The sequence below is a fragment of the Musca domestica genome, unplaced genomic scaffold (genome assembly GCF_030504385.1).
Source record: "Musca domestica strain aabys unplaced genomic scaffold, Musca_domestica.polishedcontigs.V.1.1 18, whole genome shotgun sequence".
Taxonomy (NCBI): domain Eukaryota; kingdom Metazoa; phylum Arthropoda; class Insecta; order Diptera; family Muscidae; genus Musca; species Musca domestica.
In genome coordinates, this window is record NW_026712238.1 from 14,330,276 (window position 1) to 14,343,412 (window position 13,137).

The window sequence follows — 13,137 nt, forward strand, 5'->3', positions numbered from 1 at the left end:
TTTTTCTGGAAAATTCTCACCAAAATGCTTTTGTACGCTTCTAGACAATATAATCAGCTGTCAGTGGACAGCAGTCTGTGGTTGGTTGCAGTTTGTTCATCTCACCCTGTATACGAAAAAAACATATCTCATCGTAAGGGTTTTCGACCCTAGGTCTTTTTGAGCACAAACCGTTTCAGGGCATTTTAAAGCGATCTAGTGAAGTCCGTCCATCTGTCTGTCTGGCTGGTTGGTGCGCACGATAACTCACGAAGGGAGTATCCGATTTGGTCCAAACCTAGTACATCGCAACATTATTGCAATGATTGTTGATCTTAAAAAAATCGATCGTGTCGGTCAACTTTTTGGAATAGTCCCTGTAAAAAAAGTAAACACCCATGTCAAGTCTTTCCTACATTTTAGTCATATTTTCTATGCCTTATCCTTGCTAAAAATTAACATCACATCCAAATTTATTGAGCAACCTTAGGTTAGGTTAAAGGACGCGCGATCGCCTTTTTTGTAACCGCTCCACTCGGAGACCTGCTGGTCCATTGTGTTCATCCTAATATTGAGCAGACTTAGTTAGGGCACAATTACGACATCCAGGATACTATAAAAATAGTGACTTGTTTAGTTTAGTTCCTCTCATTACTGTCAATTTAATATCCTCTAATAAAATGTCTAAAAATATTATTAACATAGTATTAAACTATTGTATTGTTGGATATTACTGAATATAAATTCATCAGTGGGAATCAAAATTTTTAATGGAAAATTACCTAATTACTAAGTTTCTTAGAAAAGAAAAAAAATAAATTTTGCAAATTAAAATAAGCTGCAGAAAAATTACCCGCACTTAGGATGTTTAAAATTGTTTTAATCTAATATTAAACTCATTTTTCTTTTTAATTCTAGTTTAATTTAGTTGTAGACTCCTAAGATATGCTATCCCTCACTAATATTGTGAAAGCCACCTCCCCAGGCCAAGCTATCTTATACCACTTTCCAAAATAACGTATACATTTCTCCCATTTTGGCAAAAAATTTTCTATAGCAAATATTTGTTTATTTGGCCTTATCATCATTTGTGCTCCCTCCTCCATCCAAGCCTACTCTGTTGTTTCAATGAAATTTTGCTCTCCTTCTATTTTGCTTGTAAGTTTATCTCTATTTTTAATCAGCGACAGCTACAACAAATAAGCAGCATGTGTGTATTTTTTGTTTTTTTTTTTTTTTCGACTTTGTTATGCTAAGCATGCTCTACAGGTCTTACAAATTTCATTCATTTGTTTTCTGGTCTGACTCGTGTCAACAGGTGGTTTATAATTATTTTTGGATCGAGTCGAGTAATATTGGTCGGGTTAAAAATAATAACATTGAAAATTATAAATAAGACAGTTTAAAATAAATATGTTTTACTATGACGACGTAAGTATTTTTCGCAAACGAAATAAAGTGGAGACGTGTTGAAACATTTAATGGAACAAAATAATTTAGGAAAGAGCGAACGAAAATAGTTTTGCTTTTTTTTAATTAGAAAACCAAAACAAAAATGATGACATTTGAAGAAAATGCTAAGTGTAAAATTATCGAGCAATGCTTTATTTTGATATTTCTATTTGAAAAATAATTTTCAAGCAAATATCTCAATATCCCAAATAGTTAAGAATTATGATTTATTCAAACAATTCCATCAATCAATATCGTCTGTGTCTGTTTCTGTGTGTGCATAAAATATTTAGTTGCTAATCAAAATATTTGTGTTATATCAATTATGATAAATGACAACAAGCTGATTGAGTGTGACCGGTAACGGCTGGCTGATAATGACAGTGGAAAATTAACTCTTCTTGCCAACATCATCATCAAGGTTGTTAACCGTAAAATTTGTACTTAGGTACTTAGATATTCCATATTGGACGCCACAGAATATGTACTTTCCTGGTACTTTCCTGGGCCAATGGAATCAGTGAGAAGACTGCGAAATATCGGCATTTTTGTCATTATTTAAAAAAGGACTAACATTTTAAAGGGATTGATGGCGAATATCGACTACAATCGTTACGTTGTAGCAGCAAAGCATAGCATACAATTTTAAAGCCTCAAGTGGATTTTAAAAGAGCCTCTAATGACCTTGAAATTCAGATTTTTTTGTGCATACATAAAAAAAAAGAATTTTTAAGGACCATAAGACGTGGATTTTTAAGACATTTTTTGCGTATCCCTGAAAGTTCCCAAAAGGACCTGTTCAGGCCTAAATGGATTTTCCAAACATTTTTGAGTGAATTTTAAAAGAATTATTTGAGTATCTCTACAAATTCCCAAAACGACCTGTTAAGACCTTAGTGTATTTTTTAAAAATTTTAGCCTTTAGATTTTTTCAGATTTTTTGGAGTATACATAAGCGTTCTAAAACCAGAATTTTTAAGGGCCCTAATCATGGATTTGTGCATATATTTTTTTAATATCCATAAAGGTTCCCAAAACGTGAATTTTTAAAAATGTTCTAGCCGCCTTAAAACGCAGAATTTTTTGAACCTCCCTTAATAAACTTTATCTTTGTTTTTAAAGATTTTTTTATTAATTATGAGCCTACCTCAAAATTATGAAACGTGGATTTTTTTACCTTCTTAAATGTCACAGAAGATGGATTCTAAAGAATTTGTCGAACTTCCTTAAAAGTCATAGAGCGTGGAGTTTTAAAGATTTATTGAACCTTCTTAAATGCTATCAAACTTGAATTTTTGTAAAGGGTTTGTTGAACTTGCCAAAAAGTTACAGAACGTGGATTATTTATAGATTTGGTTGAGATTCCCTACAGCCCCTGAAAGGTGGATTTTTTAAAGCCTTCTATGAGGTCATTAAGCGTGGATTTTTGAGACGAATATATTTTGAAATAGTGTTTAAGCCTTAGAATGCAAAATTACATTTTTTCTGACCCCACAAATGGTCCCGGAACATGGATTTTTAAAGAATTTTTCAAGCTTATATAAAGGACATAGAACATAAGTTTAGAAAAAAAGTTAAGCCTCCCTTGAGGTCATGAAAAGTAGATTTTCAAGCCTCCTTAAATTCCTTGGAACGTGAAATGGTTTAAAGATTTTTGAAGCCTTTCTAAAGGCCGTAGAACGACGTTTTTAAAGATATATTTTGGTATCTCTTATGTTTATGAAACATGGATTTTTCATGGAATTTTTAAGTCTTTCTTAAGGTCATGAAATTTAGTTTTTTTAAAGAATTTTGAATGTTTGAGACACTCTGAAATACCAAGATTTTTACAGATTTGCTAGAAAGTATTTTTGAGGAACTGAAATCGAGGGTTTTTTAAGAATTTGCCATAAGATACTAAATCGTGCACTTATCAAAAAATTAAGTCCTAAAACCCCTTAAACACTCAATATTGTTCTTCAACGAACCTGATATCGAATACAAACAGAATATTTTAAATGTTTGTGTGTACAAATACATTTGGATATTCTTTAAATAGAGGAATAGAAAAGTATTTTTTATCTTCACGAGTGGTTAAGTTTACTCTAGAAGTTATTGCGGCTCCTTAAAGGTCACAAATCGAAGATAATTTTTAAGATCGTTAATCAAGGACTTATTAAATAATTTGAAATTTTCTTTGAGACTCACTAAAGGTTCAAAAACGAGCATGTTTTAAAGATCCTTAATCAAGAACTTATTTAAAATTTTGGTCCTACATTGGCTATCTTCTAAAGTGTTTTGTTAAAATTCCTAAAGTTTTAAAATTTTCGATTTCAACGAACTTTTTAAGTCTTCCTTAGGTTGGCGAACCTGATATCGAACATAGATTTTTATACCCTCCACCTTGGAAAGGGCATATTAATTTTTTCATTCCGTTTGTAACATCCCTAAATATTCATCGGAGACCCCATAAAGTATATATATTCATAATCAGCATAAAATTCAAAGTCGATTTAACGACGTCAGTCTGTCTGTCCCTCTGTCGGTCTGTTGAAATCACGATACAGCCCACATTATTTGACGTAGAGCGTCAGAACAATTTGTATTGTGCCTAGGATGGTTGGTATTGAAAATGAGACATATCGGTCCACATTTTGGTATAGTCCCCATATAACGGTACCTCCCGATATTCGGTATTTTTTTTGATTTTTTCCAAATGTTTTCACGGATTTGTATAAGAATTGGTATTTGTAGGTCATAATAATTCATTGTATATACAGGTCCACGTTTTGGTATAGCCCCCATCATAGATGGTCTGTCAGAAATTCTGACGTATATGACATACTTTTCCGACGTATAATACATACGTCGAAAAAGTCGTAAACCTACACAAAGAATATGAGTTTTTGACAGAAACGTGGTGGTTGAATACAAAGGCATATAAAAAGATGGGACATTTCATTGTTCCATTGATTCAATAGATGGCATTGGTAGTAGAAAAAATATGATAAAATTTTGAAATATGACAAATTATGACACCATATCGTAACATAACATTGTGTTATAATGTAACATAGCGGACACTTTAATAGGATTTTCGGTAATTTGTATATACGTATTTGAGTCTATATCTATGATATCTGTTGTTTTTCTCCACAGCTTAACGTCATTTTTTTGCGATATCGGAATAACATATATTGTAAATTGCATGCAATGCATTTTTACCATGTCGTCCTCCATCTATTGCCTGATCCAGACAAAAAAGGGGCAATATGTATTTTGTTCAATCTTTACAGTTTTATGTCTTTGGAAGAAAACGACAGCCTTAGGTTTTAATCTCTCTGAAGTAACTTTGCCAGATTTGGAAGACTTACGCAAGGAAACTGTCTACTCTAAGATCAGCGAGGTTTCGATAATACGTTCTAAACGTTTTCAACTTGGGATGTATTATGTGGAATATTACAGTATTTTAGATGTTTATGACGTTTTTTACTTTTCAACGTTTTATACACGTATATGATATTTGCAACTTTTCGACAGTAGAAAACCTAAAAAACTGTCAAACAGACCATCTCTGGCCCCCATACAAGTGTATCTCCCCATATTCGGTGTTTTGATGATTTTTGCAACATTTTTTCCCGGATTTGTCTAAAAATTGGAATTTGTTGGCCATGATGGGTTCTAGCTCCCGTGGCGAAATATTGAATATTTAGGTCCACGTTTTCCCATAGCGCACATAAACCGATATCCACCGATATTTGGCATTTTGATAAGCCTAGTTACATTTACCCATGAAATTGTTTCAATTTTGGTATTTTAGAAGATTTGATGGATGACAATCCTTGAAGTATAAAATTGTCTGTAGAGGTTCCCGTTTTGGTATGGCCCCATATAACGGCCTCATTCACTTTATGGTTTTTTGATAAGTTTAACTGCGTTGTGAAAAGGTCTTACTAGTATTTGTAGTTTAAAGTGGAGCACGCTTTAATTCAGATATTTTATATAAAAAAGTTTCATTTATCCTGAGGTGGAGGGTATTATTAACACTTGAGGAAGATTTTTAAATATTAACAAGTGAATACAATTCGATATTCTTTGAATATAATATGGGCTTATAAAGAATTTATAGCTCCTCGACGGGACCAAAACTTCGAGGATTTTTCATGAACTTATTTCAAAAATTAATACAAATGTAAGTTTCCTAAAGATCCCAAATTGAGGATTTTTTCAAGGTTTTTAATCATGCACATAAAAATTTGGTCATACTTTTTAAAGAGTTTATTGACCTTTATCAAGTTATAAAATATTCGAAAGAACTTATTGAGCTCCCTTAAGGTTAATGAACTTATTATCGAAAATACCTTAAATAACGAAAAAAATATTAGAAGATTTTCAAATATTATTACGTGAATACAATTCGATATTTTTCGAATCGAATAGGCCTCGGCCTTTATTTTGCATTTTATGCAAGGTTATGGTATCATGTGAATGAATCTTCCAACCATCAGAAATTAATGCAAATCTGGCAGTCTCGCATTGTTGTTAAAACCAAATTTTTCCAGCGGTGATAGCAACTACAATTTTTTGTTTTCCTACCCAATTCGTGACGTCAGAAATGGCAATATTGTGATAATTTTATTTAGATAATAACAACATCAATCTAAATGAGAGCGAATGTCGACTGTCTGATAAGGTGCTAAAGATAGCCGGCCGGCTGTTATCCATCCTACCCTTTAAACGCTGCCAACGCTTGAGAGGCAAATGTATAACAGTTGGAAAGGCTGCCGCCTAACCTACCGACGAATGCTTTAGTGGAGAATAATGAATAGAATTTTTTATCTCTTTGTTGAGAAACAGTAAAATACAACAATAAATTTAAATTATTGTTTTAAATGAAAAAAAAACGTACACCAACAACAACAACAACAATAACAAAATAATTATTATTTTAAATGAGACCTCTTGGTGAAATGAGAATTGCACAATTTTTCAATACCAAAGAGTCAGTAGATTGGGCGCACTTGTGTATGACAGTCGTTGTATTGTTGACGGTATTGCGGGTCTTCGGAAAAAAATATAACGTGCGTTGTTATTGAAAAACGATTCCATTGTAACGGTCGATGGAATTTCAAAAAATTCAATCAAAGCAAGGATTCAATTTTTGGTTCGTTTGTGTGTGTGTGTGAAATTCAATTAAAAAGCCATGGAATGGACTTGGCTTAAGGATTGGTGGCGCTTGAAAAAATATCGTTCTCAACAGAGGCGCCGTAAATTGAAACATGCCCACTTGGGTGATCCATCATCATCGTCGTCCGCCTTTGGCCCGGATGGAAACTATGATGAAAACAATGACTGCGCTAGGGGGGCAATTGGCGTTGAAGGTCATCGCCGCCAATGCGGTGCTACAGATGACAATGGGGAAATTGATCCTAATAACACAAAATGTAGAATGCAAAATCGTCGAAAACGTAGAAGTCGTCTCCGCAGCCGTCGTCGTTGTCCAAGTGGGCGGGAGGCGGTGATTAACAAAGAAAATGCCAATAACAATGACGATATTAAAAATGAAACCGGTGATGCCGTTGCAGCTGAAGAAGGCATAGCCGCCAAGCAAGACAATGCTGGTGTAAATGACGCTGATAATAAGGAGGATGAAGAATTTGAGGACGGCTACGATGACTACTATGACGATGATGAAGAAGACTACGACGACGATGATGATGAAGTCGATGACTTTTGCTATTGTGATGAATGTTTAAATGTAGGTTTGTCGTACACTTTTGTTTTGGTTCGTCGTTGTTTTATTTTCTGTGTTTATTTTGATTATTGTTTTCGTTTTTATTTTAGTATTTTTTCATTCCTCTATTTTCGATGGTTGCTTTTATCATTGCAGCCACTAAAACGGGCATTACCGTCACGGACAATTACAATATTTTATAAATATTGGCATTTGTTTATTCATTCGTTTGGAAACTTTGTTTCCGCTTTTGTTATTTTCGCCATCTGCTCTATGATATTTAGCGCCAAAAATATGCACAATTCTTAATTGGTCATTTAAATATATATAAATTTATTTGTGTATGCAATACGTGCCCCATTTATCTACCCACCTCGAACTAAATACTTGCAATTACAATTGCTTTTGTCATAAATTATTGAGTGTTTGAACCCCACACTATCTTGGCTTGCGTACATTTCGGGAAGGAAGGAAGGCAGGTACTTTTCACCTGTTGTCACATTTCGAGTTCTCCCACAAATTTTGTTTCAATGTATTTTAGAATTAGCTAAACACTTTGTCATTGTATTTTAATTGTTTGATTTTTTTTGTGAATGAAAGTGTTTGCCTTATTTCTGAGATAAGAAAAGTTAAATTTAACGCTACTTAAAGTCAAATAAGTTTTTAAAGAGAATTCATTAAACCTCTTTTACATACAAGGTCTTCCATAGATATAAGGCATTTTATAGGCCTTCTATAAACAAATGAGATTTTACAGGTCATCTAAAGACAGAAGAAGTTAATATATGATCATTTGCAAAGAGTAGTAACTGACTGACTGAGAATCAACGCCCAGACGAAACGGCTTAATTTTGCACGAGAGTAGGTCTTGATGCGTAGGCTGGGTTTACGAGTACGAAAAGTACTAAAATGTAATAAAAATTAAATACTTTGTATTGGATAACCGAATGAGCTAAAATTGTGATGGAGCGCAGTATAGAGACACAAAAGTTTTTTTAGAAATTCGAACTTTAAGGTTACAAAAATTCCTAAAATGTTACTAAACTTCTGAAATAGTACGATTTACTAAAAACTCGAAATTTGGTATGAGAAACAAGGTTGGAAATTAAGTTCGATATATGAAGGTACTAAGTGTGCGAACTGTACTAAATTGCTTTAAATTTGCAAGGGATGGTTTAGGGTGAACGGGTGAAGCTAGAATATTGAAATTTAGTAATGGGGTCTCTGGTGATGGTAGATTTGTGCGCTGTTTTGGAAATGCGTACTGAATTTTTGAAATTGTACTAAATTTGGTATTGGGCGAAAGGTTAGGGCTAAAATCCTAAAATTTCATATTGAACATTCTGTTGGTATCTGGAATTGAGATATGGAGGTGGTTTTGGAAATGTGTACTATAATTGTACGAAGAGTACTAAATTTGGTCATTTGAATAGAGCTGAAATCATGAATTTGATATTTAGATTACTGATAGCATCTGCGTTCGAGATTTGGCTGTGGTTTGGAAATTTGGTAAAAGGTGAAAGATTGGGGCTGGAATCCTGAAATTTGATATTGAGCCCTCTGTTGGTGTATGAAATTGAGATACGGAGGTGGCTTTGGAAATGTATAATAGAATTGCACAAAAATACTAAATAGTACTAACTTTGGTATTGGACGAGGAGAAATTTAATACTGGGCTCTCTGTTGGTATCTGGAATTAAGATGTGTGGGTGGTAAAATTTCACACAAAATACTAAAAAGTACTAAATTTAGTATTGTGTAGGATATTGACTTGAATCCAGAAATTTTATATTGAGGTCTCTGTTGGTATCTAGAATTGAGATATGGAGGTGGTTTTGGAAATGTGTACTCAAATTGTATCTAAAGTACTAAATGGTACTAAGTTTAATATTGGGTGAAGAAATAGAACTAATATCCGGAAATTTGATATTGCTATAATTGTACTAAATGTAACTAAATTTGGTATTGGGTGAGTGTATAGCGATGGAATCCAGAAATTTGCTACTGAGGTTCTGTTGGCCTCTGATTTTGATATCTGGTGGTAGTTTTGAAAATGTATACTAAATGGTACTAATTTTAGATCACTGTTTTTGGGGTTTTTAGGGTTTATATATGGAGACGTTGAAATAGTTTTGCACGGAAAAAATGGACGTGGGTCCATTGTTCAAAAGTTTTTACTAATATCCTCCCTAGTTCATAATGAAAGATTTTGAAGACATGTAAAAGGTAAACGTTTTCCTATTAGTCCTTCTGAAAAATGGAAAAACTTCAAAGTCTGAAAATTTAGTATGACGGATGAAGTTTTAATTTAAAAATTATCAAACTGAACAAATTGTACATTTTGGGTACTACCGGACTATTGGAAGTAATCTAGAAATTTAAGGTGGGCTTTTGGCTGACGAAGCAACGGGCACTAGAAAACAATTTCCCGAACTTCTGTAGATGGAGGGCTTTGGATAGGCCTTCTACAGGTAAAAGACCGTATATACAATCCTTGACCGTCTTCTATCTTAATATCTTCCATGGGTACACAACCTACTGCAGCTGTTCTGTAGAAGACCCTCTACGTGGGACCAGCAGGAACATCACCAGTCTAAATATCATTGACACTCGGGTATTTAAAACTCTCTACGCAGACTCGCTGACTGCTTATTAAAGTGCAAAAAATGCTTCCTAATTTAATGTATAGAGAAGTGGACATGGTCAAAATCATCATAGAGTTTTACGCTGATCAAGAATATATATACTTGGTTGGGTCCTAAATGATTATTTATTTCAATAAGTTACAAACGGTATGAGGAGGTACGATGGTGGGTATAAAAATATTCTTTTCTTGATTGCATATTGGGGTAGGTTATGAAAATCCCTCTTTCTAACTGGTGGTTCATTTCTATTGATTTTGTTTGGCAAACGATTGTTCATAGTCTTTTTGCTTATTGCAGTATGGTTGTGTTACATAAATATTACCGCATTATGATATTCTTTCAATATATTTTCTACTGTATTTTAAAAATAAATTCTCGCATTTGTTATTGTGTGTGACATTGACAAACCAGAAAACAAATTGAATTTTTTTCATTTTTTTATTTCGTCTTCTAAATTTTCTTCAAAAGCACGTAAAATTTATAGCTTGCATTTATTTATGTCGCTAAAACGTTTTACATTCTTGGAATATTTAACATAAAATTCTTCAAATCTATTTCCAGGGCGACACCGATTTCTGTGAAAGTAATGACGGCATGGACTCCGATGCCAGTACATCTTCAAATACCGGCAAACAAGTCGTTGTGGGCATTTGTGCCATGGCTAAAAAGACACAGTCGAAGCCGATGAAAGAGATCTTGACACGACTGCAGGAATTTGAGTTCATTAAAATGGTCATCTTCGAGGAAGATGTTATTTTAAAGGTAAGTGATTCCCTCCATACACTTAATAGAATTTAACTTGACACGTTCCCTTTGTTTTGTTTTCCCAGGAACCTGTAGAGAATTGGCCAATCTGCGACTGCCTCGTTTCTTTCCATTCCAAGGGCTTTCCCCTGGAAAAGGCCATACAATATGCTCAATTGCGTAAACCATATGTCCTCAACAATCTCCACATGCAATATGATATTCAAGATCGTCGCCGTGTCTATGCAATATTGGAAAAGGAAGGAATTGAAATACCACGTTATGCGGTATTAGATCGTGATTCACCAGATCCAAAACGTGAGTATATTACTGTGAACATTTACTTGATTCCGGTCGATGACGAATAATTTTTGGAGGAACAGTTAGGGCAGATATGCGTATATTTTTAAGAATAATTTATGAACTTCTATTGCCGCAAAATTTGAGGATTTTTATACCTTCAACCATATTGATAGAGAGGTTATATATCATTTGATACGGCCAAAACGTGCCTCATAGAAATAACAGTTTTAGAATCTAGGTCTATTTGGACCAATCCGTTTCAGGACATTTGGAGTCGATCTTGCGATGTCCGTCCGTCTGTCTGGCTTGCAGGCCCGATAACTTTCGAAGAGAGTATCCGATTTGATCCAAACTTGGTACATCGTAATATTATTGTCAAAGTTAAATTGAGTTCGGAGATAGGCAATATCGGTACACCCTTTCTGATAGCTAATCCACAAAAATGTCAACACTTTTAAAAAAATAATTTACTGCCCAAAAAAAAGGATAATCCGATGTTGCTCCAATTTTGCACATCCTAATATTTGCAGCAGTGCTAGTTCAGGTGCAAAAATGGACAAAAAATGGAGTTGACCGCTACTCCATCAAGTATCAAAGGTCAAAATATTAAATAATTATAACTCTTATAAAACATGATATAAGTCTACGATTGTTTTCAAATTACAAACATCACAATATTTTTATTAACCCAAGGTATGGGGTGAAGATGAAATATATCGTTCCACTCCTTCCGGTACTTCCCCAACAAAGAGTCAAAATTTTTAATATTCATGAAGCCCAACGTGAAATTAACATCCGATTCCATTCGGTCTTGGCACATCTCAATATTTCCATCAACACAAGATCTCTTATAAAGATGGAAGAGATCGGGCCATTCCCTTTGGTACCTCCCACAAAAATAACCAAAGCGATCATACAATCCGAAATAAGCATGCGGTACATCTCACATTTCACACATCCCATTATTTCTACTAGCAAAATATCTGCTGTGAAGATGGTGTATATCGGTCCACTCCTTCTGGTACCTCTCCCACAAAGGGTCAAAATTTTAAATATTCATGAAGCTCATAAAACGAGAAATTAACATCCGATTCCATTCACACTTGATACATCTCAATATTTCCATCAAGATGTGTTATAAAGGTGGTGAAGATCGGACCATTTCTTCTGTTACCTCCCTCATATAGAAAACAAAATTTTGAAAAACAAAACGCTCAAAGAAAGCGAAATAAGCATTCAACTCTCTTTAAATTTCACACATAAAACTATTTTTGCTAACAACCTTTTGGTACCTCACTCACAAAGGGTCAAAATTTTCAATACTTATATCCGTCTTAACTTGCGAAACAAGTCGGCGATTCTTTACAACTTGCTAAATCTAAATATTACTCTTAACCAGATACCTGTTATGAATATGGAATTTATCGGAATTTATAATTTCGCATAAAATTGGATATAAATGTTCGATTTTCTTGTAATTTTTCCATACCAATATTTTTTTCTGTATTATATGAAATATGAAAATGGAATACATCGGTCGACTATATCTGGTACCTCACGCACATGTCAACATTTTCTAAAAATTACCTCATATCTCCTATAAAGTGAAGAAAGTAATCAATATAGTCCAGACCTGGCACGTCGTAATATTAATATAATATATATTTAGGTCCGCTACGAAATGGACAATATAGACAAATTCCTTCGGCACCTACTCCATAGAGTGTCAACAGTTTGAATAATCATGACAGAAGTCAAAATATATTTAAATAATCAACCATTGGCTGAGGAAATACATCTGTCGGTTGTTTAGAATATTTTTAAAGTTATACATTCACGGTTAACGGATTAATAGTTATTAGTTTCTAAAGGGGGGGGCTAATTTTCGGAGCTCTATTTGCAATCTATTTATTTTTTTGATTCAATTGTGATATAATTCAAATTTTAATCGCTTGTATTTTATTTCCAGAACATGAATTAATCGAATCCGAGGATCATGTTGAAGTCAATGGCATTATATTTAATAAACCTTTTGTTGAGAAACCCGTTTCAGCTGAAGATCATAACATTTACATTTATTATCCAACTTCGGCGGGTGGCGGAAGTCAACGATTATTCCGAAAGGTTTGTCTAATTTATTATGACTCTTAAACAACTCTTACAAAATAAGATAATTTTTTACTTACAGATCGGTAGCCGTAGCAGTGTTTATTCACCTGAATCTCGTGTTCGCAAAACGGGTTCATTTATTTATGAAGATTTTATGCCCACAGATGGTACGTATTTAATGTTTTTTACATT

The 13,137-nt window shown here is 33.8% G+C and overlaps 1 protein-coding gene across 17 annotated transcripts in view; it reads left to right on the forward strand.

The window, feature by feature from the left end:
• Nucleotides 1–13,137, forward strand: part of LOC131801872 (inositol hexakisphosphate and diphosphoinositol-pentakisphosphate kinase-like) — a 50,628-nt gene that overhangs the window by 6,831 nt on the left and 30,660 nt on the right. For 5 of the 17 annotated variants that reach the window (XM_059120974.1, XM_059120979.1, XM_059120975.1 and 2 more), the window contains 4 exons: nt 10,351–10,551; nt 10,620–10,851; nt 12,806–12,960; nt 13,025–13,112. In XM_059120974.1, the coding sequence (XP_058976957.1) occupies nt 10,351–10,551; nt 10,620–10,851; nt 12,806–12,960; nt 13,025–13,112 (676 nt within the window). Of the gene's footprint in view, nt 1–1,377; nt 1,411–6,456; nt 7,169–10,350; nt 10,552–10,619; nt 10,852–12,805; nt 12,961–13,024; nt 13,113–13,137 lie in introns of those variants that run through there. The other 12 variants (XM_059120967.1, XM_059120969.1, XM_059120971.1 and 9 more) reach the window with 8 other exon arrangements.